This window comes from Sylvia atricapilla, chromosome 1, assembly GCF_009819655.1.
Source record: "Sylvia atricapilla isolate bSylAtr1 chromosome 1, bSylAtr1.pri, whole genome shotgun sequence".
NCBI classification, from domain to species: Eukaryota; Metazoa; Chordata; class Aves; order Passeriformes; family Sylviidae; genus Sylvia; species Sylvia atricapilla.
Genome location: NC_089140.1, coordinates 58145474 through 58169339, shown reverse-complemented (window position 1 = coordinate 58169339; position 23866 = coordinate 58145474). Strand labels below are relative to the sequence as shown.

The 23866-nt window shown below is 39.5% G+C and overlaps 1 protein-coding gene across 1 annotated transcript in view; it reads right to left on the bottom strand.

The window, feature by feature from the left end:
- Positions 1-7385: 7385 nt before the first annotated feature.
- Positions 7386-23866, bottom strand: part of COL15A1 (collagen type XV alpha 1 chain) — a 112590-nt gene continuing 96109 nt past the window's right edge. The window contains exons 32-42 of the mRNA XM_066323519.1: positions 23476-23565; positions 20537-20586; positions 18657-18767; positions 17145-17289; positions 13629-13693; positions 12489-12617; positions 12260-12319; positions 11082-11141; positions 9989-10174; positions 8878-8993; positions 7386-8538 (exon numbers count right to left, since the gene is read on the bottom strand). Of these exons, the coding sequence (XP_066179616.1) occupies positions 8322-8538; positions 8878-8993; positions 9989-10174; positions 11082-11141; positions 12260-12319; positions 12489-12617; positions 13629-13693; positions 17145-17289; positions 18657-18767; positions 20537-20586; positions 23476-23565 (1229 nt within the window). The 3' untranslated portion in view covers positions 7386-8321. The remainder of the gene's footprint in view (positions 8539-8877; positions 8994-9988; positions 10175-11081; positions 11142-12259; positions 12320-12488; positions 12618-13628; positions 13694-17144; positions 17290-18656; positions 18768-20536; positions 20587-23475; positions 23566-23866) is intronic.

Here is a 23866-nt window from a genome sequence, read left to right as displayed (position 1 = left end):
ACAGAGGGGACACGGCCAGTCTCACCCACTGTCCCACAGGCAGGGCCCCCCCCGAGGCCCGGCAGGTCTGGCCCCAGGGGACCAGCCCAACCAGACCCATGAGTGATGTTACCTTCTCGATGACTGGAAAAGGAAAGAGGCAGAGTCATCTGAAAAGTTCGGATTTAAGGCTGTGTTTCCAGAGACGTAGAAACACTCCCATTCGTCAGCCAACCTGTCAATTACAACCAATTTAAACCACCACAACGTATTATTCTAATGCAAAATACAGGTTTAATGCCCAAGTGGTTTGTGGTTATTTGCAAGACTAAGGATATTTGGGGTGCTACTCAGGGTCTTTCCTACTGGAGCTACTTCAACAGCTCTGGATTCCTATTCGTGAACTGCAGAAAGATTCTTGCTCTTTAATAGCCTAAAGTGTCAATGGCAGCACAGTTTCCCATGGATGTCTTACCTGTGGCCAAGGAGAAATTAGAGGACCATGAATCTTGGATATGGATACATAAATCCTTTTCATCATTGTGTTTGACATCTATCAGATTCAACTGGGCTGCCCTTCACAACCATCTTGTTCACTCTCCCTTTTGTAGCTCTGACTGTAGCCAGTGTTGTTTAATGCCTTCAGATTTGCTTTAACAGAACCTCTACAGAGCTGATAAATCTATATCTCGTTCTAGCTTCTCATTCATAGAGTTCACCACAACTTCAGAATGTTACTATTCCTCCTCCTTGGTCTTTTTGACTTGTCTTACCTTGACCCCTTCCCACCTTATGTCTTACTGAAGTGTACAACAGGACACAGCTGTGACTATTTTGATCCCTCCTCTAGATTACTCATCAGTTTTCCTGAGCTTTTCTCCTGGTGGTGAGGAATCGGGGTTTTGTAAGAAAGATATTGTAATTCAGTAACTTTGAGGGAATGAGTAGCTTCTTACCTGTCCTTATATATTACTCAGTTGAGAACAGGACTTTGCCCATGTGAGCCCAAGGCTTTCAGTGTCCTCTGAAATATCATCAATAGCTAGGCTGGGAGAGTTGACTTTCTCAAAAAAAAGCATGCATATTAGGAGGTGACTGAGTTAGATGCTGCAACTTACCTTGCTTCTCTCCCCCAACCTTTTCTTTGTCAGAACAGAGATCTTCCATCAGAAGATAAATTTTGGGAAACCCAGGCCACAGATTTTATTCTGACTTTGGTGGCAATTACCTCTATCCATCAGCTGGACACTTGCCTGACCTAACAGAAAAGAATCATGGCACATAATACCAATTTCTTGCCTTCTTAAAATGGAGGTGTAGACATCTGAGCACACTGCTGCAGCTTCAGTTTGTTTGCCTACAATTTGAGAAGATCAAGCTTTGAAGTTACCTTAGCTGTACTTTGAGCAGGGAGTTGGATTAGATGACCTGAGACTGCTTCCAATCCAAATTATTCTACTATTCTAAGAGAGAGATAGTGAATAAACATTTAACTCCGAATCTTGATGAATTCTGGATTTTAATAAGGGTTGGGTGTTGTTGTTTTTGTTGTGGTGTTGTTTTCTTTTTTTTTTTTAACTTTTAAATAGCTGTATGTATGTCCATTTCTGATTCAGGTGGATTAATGCATAGCATCAGTTTTGGCTGGATTCTAAACCTTTGCACAAATAACAGTCCTATGTCTGCTCTTTTGAACTTCTGTAAGCTTTATTTGGATGAAAATGGAGATTGACTTGGGAGTTCTGCATGATGAAAACCCTTTTAGATAATCCTCCCAAAGCTTAAGCTGTGTCAGTGGTATATGTTTAAATTACTCAGATCATCTCTGCCATAGCAAATTTTAGCGTGCTCTTCCAAACTCTTGAGCCAATTAGCTTCTGTACCTTGTTTTTGGTTCTCAGCAAAAGAGGCAAACAGTTTCAGGATATGCTTAAAAGACCTTTACTTGTGAGTGTATGATGCCAAAATTGATGTGTCTTCCTGATATAGATTACCTCCAAATCCTGGATGTTTGAGATCAAGAAAAATGTCTGAGATAAATTTGTGGTTTAAGAACAGATTTGCTATAATGATAGATAAATTTTGTCAAGTAATAGTGTGGGAAAAATCTGCTGGAGCAAGTCAGTTTCTTACTCTGTAGGCAGAGCTGATGAAGTACAGCAGTGAATACTTCTGAAATAACCTGTTCACAGATGTACCCTAGGGATTTCCCGAACCCAAGTACCCTTGTGAAGGCTCAGAGCCCACTTCATTATAAGTTCTTGGAAGGAGACATGGACTTCAAAATAATGGCATCAACAAACAGGAAATTGCTTTGATGAAGCTGATGAACAATTCCTGATTCACTCAGCTGGAAAAAGGAAATGTAATATGACTTGGGGCTTGGTTTTGGTCAACATTACAATAAGAATTTGATCAGCACGGGAGTTCAAACACACCACTCACTCTACCCTAATATGGTGTAGGGTCAAGGGATGGATGCAGTCTCACATTTCAAAGTATGAAGGAGGCTTCTCAGAGATTGGCTGAAAGGGTGGTGGGATGATTTTAGGAAGTGATGTTTGGTGTCTCAGGAGAACCTAAGCAGACCTCTAGGCACTGAAAACTCCCTGAGGGGATTCTGCTGACCCTAGAATGGGAAGCTGTTCTGTACTCCTAACAGGCAGGCTGTACACACCAACATGATGGCTGATCCACCAGCTAGGGTAAAGCTCTCAAATAAATGTCTTGTGTTGCCCTGTTTGCTAATGAAAACATCATGATAGTAGTTATCAGTTGTACACGATGACTATACCAGTACCCTTTAATTCTCAGATGAACAGTCTGCAAATTCTTTGTGAACAGTCAATCCATGCTCTAGCCAATGTGCTCATCAGTGTTGAAAGAGGTGAGGATATGGCACAATATATGTATATTGATATATAGATAACAATATATCTATATATCAGATACAGATACATCTAATATATGTATTAGATCTATCTATCTCTATATAGATCTATCTATCTCTATATCTATCTATCTGTCTCTCTATATATCTATCAATATGGCTTTGAATGGCACAATATATCTATATACAGTTTGTGTAGGACAATGATGCCTTGGGGGGTACTCTGAATGAAGGCAGTCTGGACATGGGGTTTGCATGAGTGGAGAATGTTTCCAGGAGGAATGTATATTATTAAGTTTGACAAAAAGATATAAAGAACCATTGATATGTGTTCTGTGGGCACCAGACATGGATGTCCTGCAGTCCCTCTACAGGCTTTCAGTGGGATGACTGATAACTCCAGTTAGCCTTGAGACCAGGCAAAATGCTTAAGCACCTGTGAGTACAATTAAATCTTTCTGCTCCAAAATAGGGTGGCTCCTTCAAACTATCCACAATAGTAGTTCTTGGCACATGCTGCCAGTGCAAATCATCCCCTAAAGTGGCTGGAAGGGTTACAAACATCACTGACCAGAACTGTGTCAGGGAACAGTTTGGCTGTCAGTCAGATGTGATACTTCTGCTAATAGCTCTGCCTTGACTGTGATAATTTTCTAGTGTAGTGGTAGCCTTGGGGATGAGACTAACCTCACCTGAAACCTTGAGGCCTGCAATGTGAAAATATATAACTGTAAAGCAAAGCTAAATACTGGCAAATAATTTTTTGGATGTTAAAACCAACCTGTATAACTCAGTGAGGAGATAGTGTCTTTTCAATTACAAACCATCATTATGGCTAGGACCTCAACAAGTATGCCTGGAACCAAGGAAAGTCAAACAAAACACCTGTGAGGTGGTATTGGTACTGATCTGTGGAAAACACAGTTATTATACTGCTATTATACTGCTATTCATGTGAATATACTCAAAGTGCACGATACAAATCATCTTTCCTGCAGAGGCCATGTCATCATTGTCCTGGCTTGAATTTGAATGTGATCTATGTGTTCTTAGGTACTTCTTGTAAGGTTCAACCAGGCTGTCACCCCCTTTTCTGCTGAAGCATTACCAGTATCCCTGAGACAGGATGAGGGAAGGTTATAAGTTACACCAGGGCGTGATGCTGAATTGATTTTATGTGCGTGTTGTGGCTTAACCCTGACTGACAACTCAGCCCCACACAGCTGTTTGTTTACTTTCCTCAGGGTGGCATGAGAGGGAGAACTGGAAGAGTAAAGCTGAGAAAACTCACGGGTTAGGTTTGATAGGTAAAACAAAAACCACACACAAGCAAACCAAAACAAAGAATTAATTCACTGTTTCTCCCATTTTCAGGCATGTTAAGCCATACCCAGGAGAGCAGGGCTGGAATGGAATGGTGACTTGGGATGACAAATGCCAGCACTGGAATTATTCTCCCTTCCTGCTTCTTCCCCCCATTTTATGTGCTGAGCATGATGCCATCTGATGTGGGATATTCCTGGGGTGAGCTGTCCCAGCTGCATCCACTCTCAATTCCCTGTGCACCCCCAGCTGCCTCGCTGGTGAGAGGCAGAAAAGGCCTTGGCTCTATGTAAGCCCTGATCAGCAAGAATGAAAACATCTGTGTGTTAACAACCCCGCTGTCAGTACACAGCCAAAGCACAGCCCCATACCAGCTACTGTGAAGAAAAGGAACTCTACCCCAGGCAAAGTGGCACAATGTAGAAATTCCCACAGCCTGTGCTGTCTGTAATTCCGTTCCTCTCTTTTGCCCACGTCGGATGAAGAGATGTTTTGATTTTGTGTTCCTCTCCCCCATGCAAAATCTACTGCTGGAGCTGAGACATGCACTCTGGGTGCACCTGCAAGTTAGGCTGTGTGTACATAAAACCATTAATTAGGAACATCAGAAGAACAGGGTGGCCTTATGGTGTTTTTGTTTTTCAATATGGATACAGTGGAAGGGAGTATGGTAGGAAAAATTTTAGATCAGCTGGTAAGGGAAATTGCACCAAGGTGCAGAAAAGGCCTTTTAAGATGCAGCAAATAGCAGCCCTCTGACTGGTTAAAAAAGGCGGGCCAGGTTTGTGTTAAAGTATCAAAGTAGTCAAGTAGATGTTCATCTAGAAATATTTCTATCTCTGGGCAGCTACCGTTGAAGCATTAAGGAGACACAGCAAGGAGGAACTGTTAGAGTGCAGGCTGAAACTGTGTATCATGACCAGCAAATAAAAGCCAAACGCCAACCAGGTGCTTTTTTAAGATGCATGCATGGCATTAATCCCAGTACTCGAACACCAAAACGAAATTGCAATTCTAGCATGTAATTTTTTTAAAAATCTAGAAGACAGGCTCTCTTCTCCAGGATGGTAGTGGAGTGAAAACAGGACTTGGGAGTATTAATGCAGAAGTAATACCTGAATCTCAATGCCAAAGAAGAGGAACTGTGGAATCTTCCAGGCAGGACATACTGCAAGTTGTTCTTTCTTCTCTCACTGCACAGCTCAGAAGCAAGGCTGGCAGTCTTTGGTCACACCAAAAGGAATTTTGTTGATTGTCAGTCCTTTGAGATATGTATGCTGCACTGTAGAAACTCACAGGTTTGGCTTGATTATAGCAGCAATGGGAGGAGAAACTGCTCCTCTCACTGCAGTTCTTCTGAGCAGAGCAGCACACTACTGATAGATGGTACCATGGCATGGTTTATGATTGCCCAGAGAAAAGCTCCCTGAACTGAGCAGGGGCAAAGACCTGCTGGTTACCTACTGCTGACAAAACCAGCAGGCTACATCAGGATATTGGAGTAATCACAATTCAGTACAATTTGGACTTGTACATCGATTTCTTGTGCAGTTACTGTTTTCAACCTTGCACTAGTAATCTCTTGGTGATTACCTTGCCTTATACACAGTTTCTAACCTGAATTAGCAAACATTCTGCCCCAAGTGCAGATGACCTTCATGCTGGAACAGTGGTGAAAAAAGTGTTTTCCTTTGACATAGAAAGCTAATTTATTCTTAAGTACTGGACTAATTTTTTTCTCTGTCATATCCTTGATGAATACTATTTTTTCTTTTCATTTATACTAGAGAATGTAAAGAACCTCACTGGCTTTGAAAAAAGGTCTGTATTGTTGTTGCTGTTGTTAGTGTTTTCCCCAAGGGAAACATCATCTTTCTAACAGGTCTCTTGTGCCATTCTCTGATAAAGGTGTCTCCCTCAGTGTGTGAGCAAGCCTGTGAGGTCAGCACCGTGGCAGCCCATGTGGTGCACAGTTTGTGCTCTGTCTTCAGTTAAAGGGTGTACAATAAATTGCTGTAGCCTGCAGATAATTGTTAAAGGTGGGAAGCAAACACGGTGAGATTTTTAGCAATTTATTGATGGTGCTCAGCCATTTCAGTTCCCTGCTAAGCTCTGTTCAGGATACAGAGATGGGTTAGCTCTGTAAAAGGACTGGCACAAAGATCTCTGCATGCATTTTGCTGGACCCAACTTAAACTCTAGTTCAGTATCTCCTAAAACCTGCATGTTTTTATTAGACTTCTCTTGTCCCTCTTCACAGAGCTCTTCTGTGTGATCCCATGACCCTGCCACCTCCTGTCACTGCAGTTCCAGGCAAAGGCACAGCCAGCTCCTTGAGAGCTGCTCGAGCTCAGGAGATGAAGAGTGGGAAGTGATGTGGATGAGTGGCTGCAAGCAGAGACCCACTGGCCTGTAAAGGATTAAAAGTAGATGGTTCCTGCTTGAAGCAGGTAAAAGCACTTTATTTTCCCCCTTGATCCTTCTCAGAGCGTAACCATGCTGTACATAAATAACTCTTCCAGCTTTGTGAACTAGAGGAATCTGGCAAAAGAGTGGCTCAGAATTTTAGGAAAATCAACTATAAATGAGTGCAGTGAATTGTTATGCATACATTTAAAACATAATACAAATGGCTTCTGCCTTATTAACATTTTGTAATAATGGAGTAATTTACATTTTTTGCTTTTCCAGAAAAACAAAAATGTAGATATCATTCAGCTGACCCGAATTGTAAGCTTTTGTAATCAATTGGAAAAATAAAGCAGGGTTTCAAAATATTTAGTTGTATAATTATATCATTTTAGTGTTGTAAGTGCAATGTGCTTTTGTCTGTTGACAAAATCTGTCTAGTTATTTAATATTCTATTTGTCAGCAAATAAACATGTATTTCCAACACGGATTCTTGTTTAAATCTTAAAAAAATGAGGATGTGGAGTTCAACCTCCATAGTCACTGTCTGATAAAACATAAGTAAATATGTTGTTTAAAGTATGCAGTAGACAGATATATCAGCGAATGACTCCAGATATTATGGTGATACTGATAGTAAAAAATATATTAAAATAGAAAAATATTACCATTTCCTGATCATTCCTATAATTGTTGGAGTTATTTTATATTAAAGATATTTTTTTAATTATGTGAATGCCAGAAGAGTAAATTCACAAAAAGGAAAATCACTTTACATATAACTTAGTGGGATAACAATGTGTAGAACCTATTTTAAAGAAACCATGACAGACATATTTCATTTGTCAGTCTGACACAAAAGGAAATGACTTCCTCTAATATGCAATGAAATAAATAAAGGTCAGATGGTTCATTTGTCTGCGTTTGCTTTGTTCAGTTCTACCAGTTGAACAGGATGTTTTCTATTAACATTGCTTTCAGGTTTCCTGGTAACAATAGCACCAAAATAAAGACCAGATTCTGTCAATGTGAAATTCACTCATCCTGCATAAAGTCCTATGCCTAGAATCTGCAAAGAGAAAAGCTGAAATAAGATGTGGGAGCTGCTATATATCTGTGTAAGCACCAGCTTGAGATCCGTACAAACTTACGGGAGTCAGGTACTTGGCCTCCACTGAAACTCAGAGGATGTGAGTACCTTTGTACTTTAAGCTTTGTTTTGCAAATGCGAGCTTTGTAGGGCGTTAGAACCTCCCAGTATTCGCTGTATATATGAATATATATGAACGCTGCCTTGCGTATCCAAAACATATGCGAGTGAAAATGAGAGCACGAAGCATGCAGCTTCTCAGCTGTGAAGCAGCAGCAGCCTTGCTGACCCATTCTGCTTACGAGGCAGGCTGCTGGTCTTCCTCACCCATGACACTTGGCTCATGCCCTTAGGGATCTCCAGCTCAGGCAGAAGAGCAGGAGTTGAATGCTGGCAGGCTTCGAACCACATCGGGTTCAAGCGGAAAGAAGGGCTCTATGCCAGTATCCAGTGTGCACTGGATGTTCCACCTAACTGCAGTATGGTTTGTGTTGAGGTATGTTTTCTTTGTCTATTTTTTCCTGAAATGTGCAATTACAAAAATTAAAATATTTATATCATTACAAATGAAATTTCAGTGTCAGCTTTTTCTGTTGTCAAATGGAATATTCCTACATGCAGCAGGTGAATTATTTTCCTTGGAGATCAGATACAAAACTGTTTTCAATACAGAGAACAATAAACAGATTGTTGCAGCTATATACTTTCTGGTCAAGAACTTTCCCTGTGTTCAGAGGCGATGCTTGTCCCATAGCTCCCATATCATCTGTGTGCCAGGCTTCACAATAGTTGCTAACCAGTCGAATCCCATTTGCAGTTGAACCATGCCATATTATTTTTTGAGGCCTGAAAGGTAACATTAAGAAGTTATTTACTGGAAAAGTCTCTTTTGCTTTATTCAGCTGCACACCTGTATGTGTAGTGATCTGCACTCCTTGTGCTTGAAGCAAAGAGTGCTTTGGTAAATATAAAGACAGAAAGGAGAGAAAGAAAGGTGAACATAATGTGATATCCCATTTCTAGACTATCAGAAAGACAAAGAAAAATGGCATAAAGAAAGTGAGAAATTTTTATCACACATCTAGCAGCCCCAGATACTGCTACTATTTCTATTACTATCTGGTAAAAGTAGAAAAACCCCCCTTACATATGACATATAAAACATAAATGGTAATGTCAACTCACCAAGATGAATCAGTAATGACATTCCTCCCATCAAAGGAATATATTGGAACATGAATGTTGAATTGTCCACCATTTCCATCAAATATAGATTCCCAGTTATTGAAAAGGGTTTCTCCCTGTTAATATTTCAAAGCCACTTTTACAAACAAATCCCGAATCTACATCAAATCCCAAGTCTACCTTTATAGACTTATCTGTAAATTGAAAATTTTATCTGAATTTAAGGACACTTGTGATTTCATCTTTCACATCAGTTTCTGCATAATGTTCCTCAACAAACTTGTCTCATCTGTCATCTCTTTGCAAATAGCTGTCTGGTAGCAAATAGCATGCCTTTGCCTCAAAGTTATCTTTCTGTTCTGTTGTCACTCTAAAAATTCAGCTTGATCATCCCTGTCCTTTTACTCCTAAGGCATTGTTTGAAAAATTACTTAAAACTGCTGGAGCAGTAGAGAAAATATAAATATAACTTGTACTGGAACTTCTGTTAAGGTCACAGTTTTGTGAAAATGTTGCAAACATTCAGAGCAAAACCTTTGCACTTGGCTTCCTCTAAAACTGCTTTTGATTTTTTCCAATCAAAGTTGAAACAATATTGTCTTCACAAATTTCTCTCAGGGCTCTATGTTTGCATGCACTTCAGAGCAGCATCCGTTCAACATGTTCCAAGCAACATGTGTTATTTCTATAGGTTTCTTTGGCCACTTGTCCTGGGAGCCAGCCAATGCTACAAAGACATGGTTTGTTTTCTTCAGTTTTAGAGTATGTCTGTTTATGTGAGACCACAAAATGACTCATCCTCTAGACTCTCCATTTCATTGGGGTGCATCCAACATCATTCTTAAGCACAGAATTTGCATTTTTCTTAGAAATAAGAAAAACGGGCATTTTACCCTATGATCACACTAAAAGGTAGAACATCATAACTCAGTAGTCTTCTTTTTCATCACTGCTTTTTTTGTTTCTTGAATCTGGCCATGAAATACGAAGCAAAGCTGCTTCTTTAAAAAAAGCAGTTTGAGCTGAAACTTAGTGCTTTTGCTATTTTCTGAGATTTTTGGGGAACCTACAGCCTATCCTAAAAAAACCCAAACTAAGTACCCATTTTTACCTGAAGATTGACTATTGGCAAATGGTGTCGGTCTGTTTTTCTGACAACTGTGGCCAGATCTTGCAAGTGTGATGAGAGGAAGGCTCTATAGGTGGATGTCAAACCGGCAAGCTGGGCCTGCCGAAAACACTGAAAATCTGCCCGCATGTCACCAGACAGTGGGAAGTTCAAAGCCACCAGATGCAACTGGAAGAAAAAAAGAAGAAAAGGAACCATTAAAAAAAAAAAAGAAAACGTTTATGATACAAGGAAGATACATGTTGGAAACCGAACAGCCCCCTCATCCTGCCAGCACAGAACATGTACCCCTCATAACAGGTATGAAAGTTATTTGTTGCCATAACATTACATTTCTCAGAGCCACAAGACCTTTAGCAGAAATATTAATTTATCTTTTAACATTAAGGAGACTATGAAGATTATATACTCCTAAAAACAAAAATCTTTTAGAAGCAGCTAATATTTTCAATTGGAAACCTTTGAGTTTTCACATGAACAAAATCCCAAATCCTAAAAACCTGGAAAAAAGTAGTAAGATGTGACTAGATACCATTTAAAATACAAGAAGTAGCATGCTTAAGTCAAACAGCACAGATGCAATAACTAATCCACATTCTTGCTATTTTTTTCTTTCTGGCTTCATTTTTTAGGTATGCCAGTTACCTTGCTTTCTTTATCTAAATATTTTAAAGTCTTTTAAATAAAGGCTTTAGTTTTAAAGTGTCAATCTAAGCCAAGCAACAGCAAGAAGATTTTAAATATTGTAACGAATATTTTAATTATTTGATTGTTACCCTATTGTTTGCCTAGAAGTTACTCTGTACTGCAGGTGCAATCACTAAGTGAAGAGTTATTCCTAACTCAGAGTTTCTTTACTTTGCGATGGGAAATGGGCTGGAATGATGAAAATAGATTTAGGGAGAGCAATTTCAAGTTGTGTCTGGGATGTCTGAGCAAGTTAAAGAAATGTATTTGTCAATTTCTGAAGTAAAATCTTTGAGTTTGAAGAGCAAATATCACAACTGTCCCTCAGGCTCAAATTGTCACATTACAAAGCACAGCTCTGCAGCTGCAATACAGAACTCGTACTTACTGCTGGTTTTCCATTGTTCATATTTGATATTGGTCTCAGTGCTGGAATAGACTGAAATCCCTGTTATATGAACACAAGCAAAAAAAAATAAAATCGGAATTTTAGACACTCAGTAATTTTTTAAATAAAAGTTTAATCACACCTAAAGTCCTGCATGAAAGCAGCCTGCTCTCAGTAGAAGCAGAAGAGCAGTTGAGGAAAATCAAAACTAAAAGGGTAAGGAGGATGTGAAAACAGAAAATGTAATGGGTGGAAACATTTCTCAACCCTGTTAATTGTTTCAGGAACAGCAAAGTTTTCTTCTCTAGTTATGGGAAGTATGAGTAACAAGCCACTGGCTGTAGCAGATGGGAAACTCAGGTGGTGTCAACTGGAGGCTGCAGAAAATTTCTTCTAACTTGAGGTCTAGACATTTTCCCAGTGTGCTAGGTGAACTTCGCCCTGATCTACCCTAATCTTTTTTATTTGTTTCTGGCCATTTTCCTTCTCAATGCTCCTTCCTATCTCTCTCTTGCCCTTTCATTTTCTCAGCAGACCAATTAACCAGTCATCAAAAAACCTTCTCTATTCTCTTCATAATTTCTTGGTTTTCATCCTCCCAAAAATTTTTTGGACAGAGAGCATGTTCAGTGCAGGTTTTTACAATAACTGCAGAGTGAGTTTAGGTCCAAACTAACAATTGAGGCTTTAGAGTACACCCTCTGCACACTCTGGGGTAAGCTATATTCAGGTGGTGATTATGGTAAACTGAATGCAAGACCATAACCTTTCAAAGAAAATCTGCTTTTCAGAAATCCTTTTCTGACCTTACTTGAAGGGGATCAGGGCTTGGTATGACTGATTCCAGGCTTATGAAACAGAATTTTGTGTGGTTGTTTTTTTTTTTTTTTTTATTTTTTTTTTTTTTTTTTTTTTTTTTTTTTTTTTTTTAGCATCTTACTTTATTCTGCTTTTTGTAAATGTTGCTTTGTCTCTGTAGTGTTTAGAATCTCAGAAGATACTGGAAACAGATGACTATCCAAGCAAATCAATCTGCAACTTATGTAGTGGTAGGATGCTTATTTTGAACTGGCAAATCTAGGTGGGAAATCACGTTGTGCAGGGATCTGCATGCAACTTCTGGCAAGTGTATCACACATCTAGACTCAGTTTTTCACAGTCCAATATCTTGTACTTACATGGCTTGATATGGCTGGAGGAGGAAAGTTGTCAGCAGGGATAGGAATTAACTCACCAAGCTGAAAGAACCAAAAAGAAGAGTAGAACAAAAACATATTACCAGGAGCTTCTGAATTAAAAAAAAAAGGATTCTTTGCACCCACACTTCTCTTCCTCTGTAAAAATATCCTCCTCACCTTCATTGTGAGGAAGGGAGTTGGACAAGTTTAGGGTGCAGTGCAATAGTACCTGCAATTTTCTCCATCCTCTTCGAACACGGATAAAAACCTCACTGGTTTCCCTCAGATAGATTAGTGTACCTTCTGCTACATAATGAACTTTTTCCAACATGGCCTCAATGTTTTGGAATGTTGTAACCTGTCAAATATGAAAATGAAATATAATTCATCAGACACACAAAATATTTTGCAAGTTAAACAGACTCATTTGGACAGATAAATATCAAGGCTTCTTCTGCAGGAAATGCTCATAAAGTCAGTTTTATGTAATTTAATCCATAAAGTAATATGAATGTCTTGCTACTTTGTCATACCAACATCATCATTCTGTGGACTGTAGTAGGACTACAGCAATTTTGTACAAATTTTCTACAAAGTGAAGATTGTTGCACTCCTACAGTTTAGCATCCTGGGTCAAAATGGTAAAGCTCAGAATAGAACTGCAGTAGTTTAAAACTGGGACAAACTTCAGGAAAGTGCAATTTCTTTCACTTTTTTTTTCTTATTTCTTCATTGTCAGAAGGCATATGAATAGTTTTTAAACAGTGCAGAATCTACTATAGATTTGTATATATATTTTTTTAATCTTCATTTTGACCTAAGGAAGGTCAGACTTTTTGTCTGAGACGGTAGCTCCCAGCCTGCAACTACAGTCTTCTGTCTTGGGGCACCAGTCTTTGAACATGTGTTTCTCCCCTGAGAATTGCAATGAATGCCCTCTGCTAGCTTGAATAGAGCTTTTGGAGGTGGTTTTCTTAGGCATTTTTGGTGTTAGGTTTTGTGGTTGTTGGTTTTTTTATTATTTTATTTTTATTTTTTATTTTTACAGAAACTATGAATTCTTAACTTAGAAATTACTGAGACTTCTGTAGCTGGGTTTTTTTGTTCATGGATACCTTGGATCCAGTTTTAATTCATTTTATAATATAAGAAAACGAAAAAAAAAAAAGCATGTATTCTCTGGCACAATGATTTTTAGATTTGCTAGGGAAATCTACACTTTACATCTTAAAATTATGTGATTTATAAAACTGTTCTACTAAATAAAAACACAGGATGTAACTCTCACTCTTCTTTCAGTGCTACCAGTGACCACCAAAAGTTTTGAAGAAAATTTTCTATAGCAAAATTCCTTATTTTGCTCTCTTACCAGATTCCTGGTGGCAGGTGACCCTGGCTCTCCAGGAGGACCTGGTGGCCCAGGCATTGCAGCTGCTAAAATAAAACAAGCATACAATACATACTGAAGGTCATATTTTTTGAGAGAAAATGTGAGTGACACAAAGAAAGCATTTAGTGATGGTGTCCAGGAGCAGTGGAAGCTTTAAATAGCTGTGTCCTGAATAGCTCAAGTCAACTACAGAAAATACATTCTAAGGAGTTTTTTTAGAAGCAATGACAAAACAGTCTTTTCTCTGTTTTTCGGGAGGTTAAGGCCGACAGATTGCAATCTGTTGTAGAAACTGCAAACGAAGAACAAACCTCACTTAAATTGACCAGAATGCTGTTAGCTAGTGCACATGGAAGAGTAAGGACTTTTTGCTCCTGCCTATATAAGCTTTGAGGGAGACATTGCATCTTTTGTTGTAAAGACAAACAAAAATTTACTTTTCCTTAGATGAAAAATTCATGTGTGTAAGCTCAGTCTTTGTTACAAAGCAAAAAAGAATTCTTCAGGGAAATGAACTTGGACTTCTAAGGCTGTAGTTCACGCTACCTGGGACCTAGTATCTATCTCTACTCCAAAAGAGAATTTCTTCTTGACCTGGTTTCTGGAGTAAAAACTTCTTTCTTTTAAGGCAGGAAAGATTCACAGATATGGAAGACTAAAAGCATGGATTTTGTGCAAATGTGTGCATGATAATGGAACTTTGAAGCTGTTTGTAAGAAGGAGCTTCGACACAAGGACCTTCCTTACTTGTTTGGTTTTGTGAACCCAGAGGAGCCTTGAAATCCCCTTTTCCAAGAAGAAAATATGCACTGAGGCATTTGCATGGATACTCCAGAGCAGGTTCTTCATACCAATGGTAAGGGAAGGGCATCAGTTTAGAGGTGTTTAGAGCTAGTTACTTGCAGATAATCATTTCCTCTTTCCCCATATCACAATATGTGAACTCTGTACTTCAGTATGTGAACTCCATAATTACAGATAGTAATAGCTTTAAAAGAGATAACTGAACCTTAAAGATAGGGGAAAATAAACATCTATTCTGAACATCTAGTAAAATGTGTGCTGCCTAAAGAACCCTTTTACAAAGCAAAGAGGAAAATGTGTAGGAGGATGATGAAGACTAATGGCAGAGAGCATAAATGAAAGTATAGGGATGGAATACTACTAAAAATTTGTTTTGTCTGACTGGATCTCTTAGCTAATATCCAGAAGTGCTTAATCTAAATTACACAGGAAAAGGCCTGAAGACCTTTATGTGCTTCACAGATGCAGATCTGTCTGTATGATGACAATCAGGGGCTGATTCACATAAGGCCTATGTTTCAGTGTTGAACATGTTAAGGATTTTTTCTTTCTCAAATATTATTCAGAGGATGAATACTTCTGATAAACACTAAATTGATAGCATTGACTGGAAGACAGATTGGAAGTTTCACCTGCTGTATAAATGAGGCTGACCAGGTTCAAGAAATACTTGGGGAGAACAAATTGAAGAGAGATATGCCATCTCCCCAAAATAGCACACTGGAAGCACAAGTGAGAACAGGCTAATTGCTAATTCTCAGCAATGGAGACCTGTATTTGCTAGACTTGTCAAAACTTTAGGAAGAACAGATCTCTGTTACAGCATCTCTATTCAGTTAAAGTCTCCATTTCTACTGGTACACCATCTTCAGCTGAGATTAAGGAATGCTTTGCTCTGGTTTTACCTGGCTGTCTTCCCATGCTGGTCACAGATCCTAGAGGGAGGAATCAGTAGTTTTCTCAGGCATATCTGTCAAGTAATGTGAGAGGAGCCCAGGACCCCATCCACCACAACCCAAGGCTTGACATTAACAGTATGAGGCTTGTCACTAGGAAACCTGTGACCCAAAATGAGTCAAAAGCACAAATGTCTTGAACTGCGACATTTGATTTCTAACCACATACTCTTTTTTATGTCACCTTGTTTGCAAAATTCCTCTCTTGATGTGACTATTTGTGGCACTTTTTGCTCCTTTCTAACCCAGTAAGTTGAAAACCATTAAAGGCAGAGTAAGCAACCTGAAGTTTCATTTCTATTCAGCATTCTCATTGCAACTAGTTTTTAGAAGCAGTTCTCCAGCAGTCTCATTCAAGACCTAAACTCTACTGTGGGTACTGCCTTTTCATCAGGAAATCAGAGGAGCACTTGGGTTGGAAAAGACCCTTTAGATCATCACCTCCACTGGTGACACCAAGAACTGCGAAGTCTACTACTAGAACATGTCCCTAAGTGCCATGGTTATGCTTCCAGAGATTATGATTCAACCACTTTCCTGGGCAGCCTGTTCCAGTGGCAATCCTTTAGGTGAAAAAAGTTTTCCTAATATACAATGTAAACCTCTCCTGGTACAACTTGGGGCCATTTCTTTTTGTCCTGTTGCTTGTAATCTGGGAGAAGAGACTGCCCCACCTGGCTACACCCTCCTTTCAGGCAGTTGTAGAGAGAAAGTCACCCCTGAGCCTCCTTAGCTCCAGGCTAAACACCCCCAGCTCCCTCAGCTACTCCTCACAGGACTGGTGCTCCAGACCCTTCCCCAGCTCTGTTCCCCTTCTCTGGACACCTTCCAGCACCTCAGTGTCGTTCTTGTAGTGTGGGGCTCAAAACTAGGCACAGGATGCAAGGTGTGGCCTCAGCAGTACTGGGGACACGGGTGATTGCTGCCCTGCTCCTGCTGCTGGCCACACTGTTGCTGATACTGGCCAGGGCCATTGGACTTCTTGGCCACCTGGGCACTGCTGGCTCGTGTTCAGCCACTGCCAACCAGCACCTCCAGGTCCTTTTCTGCTGGGCAGCTTTCCAGCCACTCTGCCCCAGCCTGTGGAGCTGCCTTAGACTGTTGTGAGCCAAGGGCAGGGCCTGACACTTGGCGTTACTTGGCCCAGAGAGTTAGCCTTGGCCCATTGGTTCAGTCTGTCCAGACCCATCTGTACAACATTTCAGCAGATCAGCCTTCCTGCCCAGCTTGGGGACAAGCTCCCTGAAGTGTGCATTTGATCCCCTAACCCAGGTAATTGATATTGGATAGGTCTGGACTCAATACTGAGCCCTGGGAAAAACTCTCTGTGATGGCCACCAGCTGGATTTAATTCCTTTCCCCAAAAGAAAAGCATTTTGTCCCAAATTTAGCCAGCTGCTCAGTTTGACGGATTTTTCAAAGCTGTCAATGTAACTTATCTCTACTCTGCGGATGTCCTCCCAGCCACAGCCTCAGCAAGATCCTCCACACTGTAACACTCCTATGGCACTAGTCAGTGAAAACTCTCTGCAAAGAAATTGTCTCTTTTGTGCTCTCAGTTCCAACTCCCTGCCTAGGAGAAACTGGTGGAGGGCAGGAGGAGAGTAGGGAACAACCTGATTCAGGTATGCAGAGAGGGTGTGCAGGTGGGACAACCTTCCAAGTATGAAAGAACTGGTCATGTGTGGGTTGTGGGCATGTGGCTGTACACTTGCATATACACTGAAAAGCTCACCTGAGCCATATATTGCAGGAGGGCCTGGTGGTCCAGGTGGTCCAGGTGGGCCAGGAGGTCCAATTTTTCCATAACCTGGTAAGCCTGGTAAGCCAGGTAACCCTGGAGGTCCTCTGGGTCCAACAACTGAGTCCCCTTTTGGTCCCTGTCAGTGATAAAAAATATTTCCTTGAATGTATTGGTTTCACTGCTGCAGGGCCATCATCTCTGGTGGCAACATTTACCAGATGCCTGCCACCATACTGCCATTTAGACATGAGTCTGTATGTAATTTTCTCCAAGGAGGTATGGGTATAATGGGGAAAAAAAATTAACCACATATTGAAATAAAGTCAAGGATTTAAATTTCAGAAGGCTTTCTGAAAATTCTCATATCTATCCCTGAGCAGCTGATGCCTGCAAAACTCTCAACAGCGCTCTCAATGTCCTGGATCTCTACTCTGCTCACAGAGACTGATTCCTTTGATAGGCTCAGAGAGTTTATAGAGAACTTTAATGTAAAGTCTGTCTATGCAGGGTGTACACCTCATGATGAGTGCTGTCTTCTTCCTCCTGTGATCAGATGTTAGCCCTTAACCTCTCTAGCTGCCAGACTTGCAGAATAAAAAGCCTTCAACTCCCTTCATTTCCAGTTTAGCAGTGTGTCCTCAGCCTGACTGAGGAGGGCTTGTGCTCCCTGTGCTCACACCATCCTGCAGACATGGAACACACTGGACCGTGGACAAGGAGAGCTCAGCTGTGCCATTCAGCTCCTTCTTGCCAGTAGAACAGTTTCTAAACAGGGAGATGGTTCTCAGCAATGTGGAATAGAATAATGGGAGATTTTTGAGGGTGGTCTTGCTAACCTAACACTTCGTCCTCAGCTGTGGCCCACTCTTGTTCTTGACACAGACATGGCAATAGAGAAATGCAACGAACATATTTGTTGCCTGATCCCAGGGATAAACTAGTTTCCATAGAACTGGTGCATTTTATTCCAAAGCAGCTGTGGAGGCAATTGCCAGAAGATAAAATTAAAAGCTAGATAGTAGACAATGGCTGAATTTTATAGAAATAGTCCAGATGACTACATACTGGTCTTTTCAGTCAAGTTTTGGATTATTATGAAAATAGGATTAATTATTTAGATGGCAAATAATTTTCAAGTCAGACTCTGACTAATTTTATATGGCCTATTTTGGTATTTATGAGGGTCTAAGTAGTAGCATCACAAATTATCCATGCTGCTTTGATTTGTAATGCTGTTAATAGCATGATCTACATACTGGAGTAGCTATATGAGACAGCTGAGCACAACATTACATCTGTATTTCATAGCAAATAATTCTACACACAACAGTGAAGTGTCTGTGTTTACACTTAATGCAATTTTCTTCTATTCATCTGATGCTTAGCACGTCAATTTTTGTATAGCTCCTAGAAATCCTGATGTTTATCTCTTTTTAGTGCCTTCTAAATTAATTCTAAATGGGTAGTCACAAATATTCCCATTCTACAATTTCTTTGACTTACAATTAATCCTGGTCTTCCAGGTGGTCCAGGAGGTCCCGTCAGAAAAAACCCTCCATTGGGTTCTCCTTTTTCTCCTTTTACACCAGTGACTCCATTGTCTCCTTTTTCACCCTTTGAAGAAAATGTATTTTAAAATATTGATCTGAAGTAAGACAAGAACACAATGCACTAAACTTTTAAATTTACATGACATCTCTGAGTTTGGTAAAGGAAAGCACCTGCTTGAAACTATGTTTTTGACATCACTTTCTTCTTCTGTGATATGGGACGAAAAGGTATGTTTTCTCTATTGAGGCTGCAAGGCTCACTCAGGGCAAGGGCTAGGGGAGGTGGGGTTAGGTGGAGGCAGAGAAAATGCCTCTATTGCTGTTTCCTGTGATTCTGCCCAGCAAAACCTTGTTCAGTGCTGTAGCTGGAGCCAAAGAGAAAGTTGGAGGAAGCATAAATGCCTGGCTTTGTGCTTTCCTCCATCACCAGGGAAAAAGCAAAGCAAGATTGACATTGGATGGACAGCTATTTGAAAGTATGCGACAAAGTGAACGGAGCAGGGTGGGGGTGAGTGCCAGGATAACAGAGGAGACACCACACAAAACTGCAGACACTTGAAATAGTATGTCTTCTGTTCTGCATGGATGATTATCAGTTAGTCTGGGAAACAGAGCAATAGGTAAGAAGAATTATTTAAGTACTACATTATTACGTCGCTGTGCAAGATGAGCCACAACATATATACATTCCTCTTCACATGATTTTTTTCTGTTTGTCTGCGCTTTTTTTCCCCTTCAGTTGTATTTTTTTTTGTCTATTTTTATCATGTTTCTGAGAAACAAACCTGTGGATAGAAGAAGCAAAGGGCAAAGCAAGAATGGCAGGTATCTGCAGACAGCCAGAGGACATGGCTATGTAGCTCCTCTTGTATAGCTCCTCCTCTGACTTTTAGTCTTTGTAGATTCCCAGTAAACATGACTCACAAGGTTTCTTTATTCCAGGCCAGTTTTGGGGTGTTGAAGAACTAGATGAAAAATGGGTTCTTGGCAGCTAAATCTGTAAAGCTACAGACACTACACTGTAAGGTAAAACCCTATCAGCTTTGCCACATCCATGGGACACTTCATGCCATAGGAATAACTTGGGTGTACTCAACCAAGCAGAAATAAAGTCCTAAAACCAGGCAGCACTAAGAATTTTCCAAGAGACTGTCAGCACAACACTTTTGGTAGCATAATTAAATAATATTTTGATTCAAAAATTATCAGCTTTTTTAGTGATAAAGAGTCTAATTCACCTACAAACATTTAAAATAATATCATGTTTTTATTATTTTTTGTCACTTGAAGCAGCCAAGAGAATAATGGAGCAGAGAGAGACCGAACAAATCAAGGTATGAGTATACTTTGCTGTAAGAGCTTCCAGGAAAAATAGTTCCCATAATTTAATTTTATTCAATGTGCTTAAAAGATAAATAACATAACATGGAAGTGATTTCCACTCCCCTTTCCCCTCACCCAGTGTTCTAGAAGCCTTTTAGGTAATGAATGTCTTTTACCTTAGCTGGCATGGAAACAAAAGCATTCATTTAAGGTGGATGTGTTAGGTAACAGTGAATTATGACTCACTTTAATACCACTGGGAAGGTAAAAAGCCTCAGTAATAAAGTTTCTTTCAAAAATAATTTTTATAGACCTGTGACAACTGCTATCTCTATACTTGTAAAAAACTTGCCTATGTAGCTGGAGTTTAGGAAATGAATTTAATTTGTATTTGCTGAAGCCCTTATATTTGTGTATTTCACCATGTTGCATTGATTTGTGCTTAATTTATAGTAAAGAACACTTTTAAAAAAGCTTAGCAGAACTCAAACACAAATGGGATATAATTACCTTTATGCTATTAATAAAGTGGCTGAAGTATGATGGTGGCAGAGGTGGACCTGAAAAATGAAAAAAATACAATAAAGTACAATAATTATCTGTAATTTTCCTTTTAAAAGCCCTGCTTTTGGTATTACTGGCTTAAGAGTTTAAAGGAAAACTATTTACAATAATGGCATTAACCTTCATATCAAACAGATATTTTTAGTTTGGTTCTCTAACAAAGCAAGACTTATAAAGCCTATCTTGTCTGTGCTCTATCTTGTCTGTCACTCTTCCACCTTAATAACTTCAGGATCTGATTGAGATTTTAGAAAAATTAAAGGCAAAGAAGGCTCAAATATGAAAAATTCCCAGTTTTCTGAAAACATAGCAGCTGGGAAGAGGAGTGAAAGACAAGCATCCAAATAACCCCTTTGATGAAAGCCAAGGTAAAAGAGAAGCTTTTCATGTGTTTTGAAACATATTTTGAAACTACCATGTGGGGTGATCCATCAGTAGATGTGTGATCTTTCCTGCGAAGACAGTACCAGAGCTGACAAGACACAGTGTTACTGCTATGCTGCCAATTGTATAATAACTCTTCCTCAACATTTTTCTGCAATGAAAGCCAATATCAGATTCAATGGTTATACCACCCATGTTGTCTGCCATTGTTGGTCAGCCAAAGCTGTCCATCACAAAAGGTTCAAAAAGCCTTCAAGTATTATCTGCTTGGTGTACATTTGGGAAAGAAAACCCCTATTTTGCAGCTTCCCATAATAGTTCAATGCATTTCCTTCAAACGTGTTTTGGTTAATTTTTGAGATCTTTGGGCCCAACCCTCTGCCAGCCATAGGGCTCATTTTCCTGTGTGCCACCTTAGATAAAATAAAATCAAGCAGATATTGTGGGGCAGAAATGTATTTTCATTATGGCACCTGTTGGGATTTTATTCCAACCTTACCAATTACAGCTTGCAGCAATGATCTGCTTGATCCTTGTGAGGGGAAGGGGGGTGGACAGGTCAAATGGAACGGCAGGTGTCCTTCTCAGATGTTACTTAGTATTAATCTCTACACTGAGCACTATCTGAGGTCTTTATAGGATGAATCTAGGTCTGAGTAAGGTACAAGAAGTCCATGTTGGTTGAGTTTGCTCTCACACTTTTTGTGTTGGCTTCATATTTTTGCATGTTATCAATTGATAGACCCTGTTTATGAGGTTAGAGAGGTGACATTTCGTGAGAAGCAAAAATAAATCCACTGCATGGACAAATACCACAGTTCAAAAAGCTTTTCTGGTTCCTGGAACTCAACAAATGTAGTGGAAAGAGTTTCAGCCACCTTCCCATCAGAAAAGGTTTTTTGAAAAACTCCTGTATTTTAATTATGCAATGACTGGCTTGTAAATTTTCCCTGTCAGTGGTTATGTGGACACCTGTGAGAACTAGAGAACTGCTTTGTGTGAAAGAATATTTTAGCAACTACATCATAAAGCAAAACCCAAACAGGAATATTTTTTAAAGCAGCAACAGAATTGGTCTTAGTTAGCATGCTTCCACTTCATGTTGAACAAAATATTTGAGCCAGTTGATGTATTTGATCAAATGAATAAATCTCTGTTATTTTAGGAGAAAAGAGAATTTAGTTTTCAGTTTGACCAGAATCCTTATGTTAGTTTTGCCATTCTTTACTAGCTGCAGTTTTACAGCAAAATCATAAGCACAATCCTCTCATAATCTTCTCGTTATCAAGAAATCATCAGATAGAGGCAAGAAAATGCTTCTTAGACATTAATTTGCATTCAATACAGAACCTGAAAAGAAGCAGACATGTTCATGGTGGATATGCCAGCACAAAAGAGAAAATTTTCTTTTTTTTTTTGAAAAGGAAATCTTCTTGCTTCCTCTTTTGACAAGATGACTGGAAATCACTTATTGCTTGTTTTAAGATATTAGATCAGAACAAAAATTAATGAGGACAAGACAGGACAATTGATTTTACAAAAACAAACAGATGTTGTCTTCCAAATAACCAAAACATCATCTTCAGTCAGCAGAATTATGTCTTTGGAACAAAGACAGAAATATCCATGCAGATAAAGTGAGGGGTTAATAAAGTTATTATATGGGGAGAATATAGTTATTATCAATGCATTAAAGGAAAATTACTATAAATATGGTATAGCAACATTAGTTAAATATACTGCACTTTCTATTTCAAATGATTTCTGGCACCAATCTAATTATATGAGATTTCAAAAAATGTACAGAAAATGAAGCATTTGTTATTAGAATATTTTCAAACAGATGCTTGTTTCTGTAACTCTTTTTGAACTTGTAAGAATTAGCAATGTATATCAACTTTTTGATACAGAAAGCAAATCTTTGGGTGAGGAATAATTCTTATGATGCTCCTACTGCTAGTGAATTGGTATTTTCAGTGCAGACAGACTCCTTGTGATTTTCACAAATAAATAATGAAATATTAAAAATTTGGTTGAAATGGAAATAATCTGTTTCCACGTCCTGTTAGAAGTGGGACTGTCACCATCAACTGACTGCCTTGAACTCAGAATGCACAGGTGTATTACCCCAAAATGTGAAGCACTGGATTCTAGCACAATTGGCTCAGAAAGACTGACAGCAAATGATAGCTCAGGAAGTGCCCATGATGTCCTTCTAAAATGTAAAAAAATCTCTGACCAGCCATTTACATTTTGATATATATTCTTGTACTTAACACATTCCTAATGCTCACAAATGTGCAGTCTGTCTTTTCAGCAGACATTTTGGATAATATTCTGAGCTTTGCTGTTCTGTGTGTCAGTTCATCAAGGACCACTGGGGTAAATCTCCAGGAAGGTAAGGCTCCAGAGATAACTAGCCAAGTATCTTACTGAAGTGCTTTTTAAGTTAAGCATATATTCCTCCACAGGATGTCAATGACATATTAGATTCAGTATACCTGGTGGTCCTGGAGCACCTCTGTCTCCCTTTTCTCCTTTTAAGTGTGCTGAACTGTGCAGTCCCCAGGAATCTCTACTTGCTTCAGTGCCTGCCATAAAAGCAACACAAATTCATGAGAACTTGAAAATAGCAGAGACTGTAGCAGTGACAACCAAACCACTGAAAGTGGGAGCAGACTTTTCCATATATGTGAGGCACATGCCTCCTGTCCCCCTATGCCCTTCTCACTCATGATCATTGAATGGCCCAACTCTCCTCTCTTCCCAATCCATGTATGCAAGACAATCTCTATCTCACAAGTCAATCTTTTACTCCCCTTTCCTTAACCACCCAGCCTAAGACCCTCTGAACAAACCTGGTTCTATTTTTTTCGTTTGTGAATTTCACTA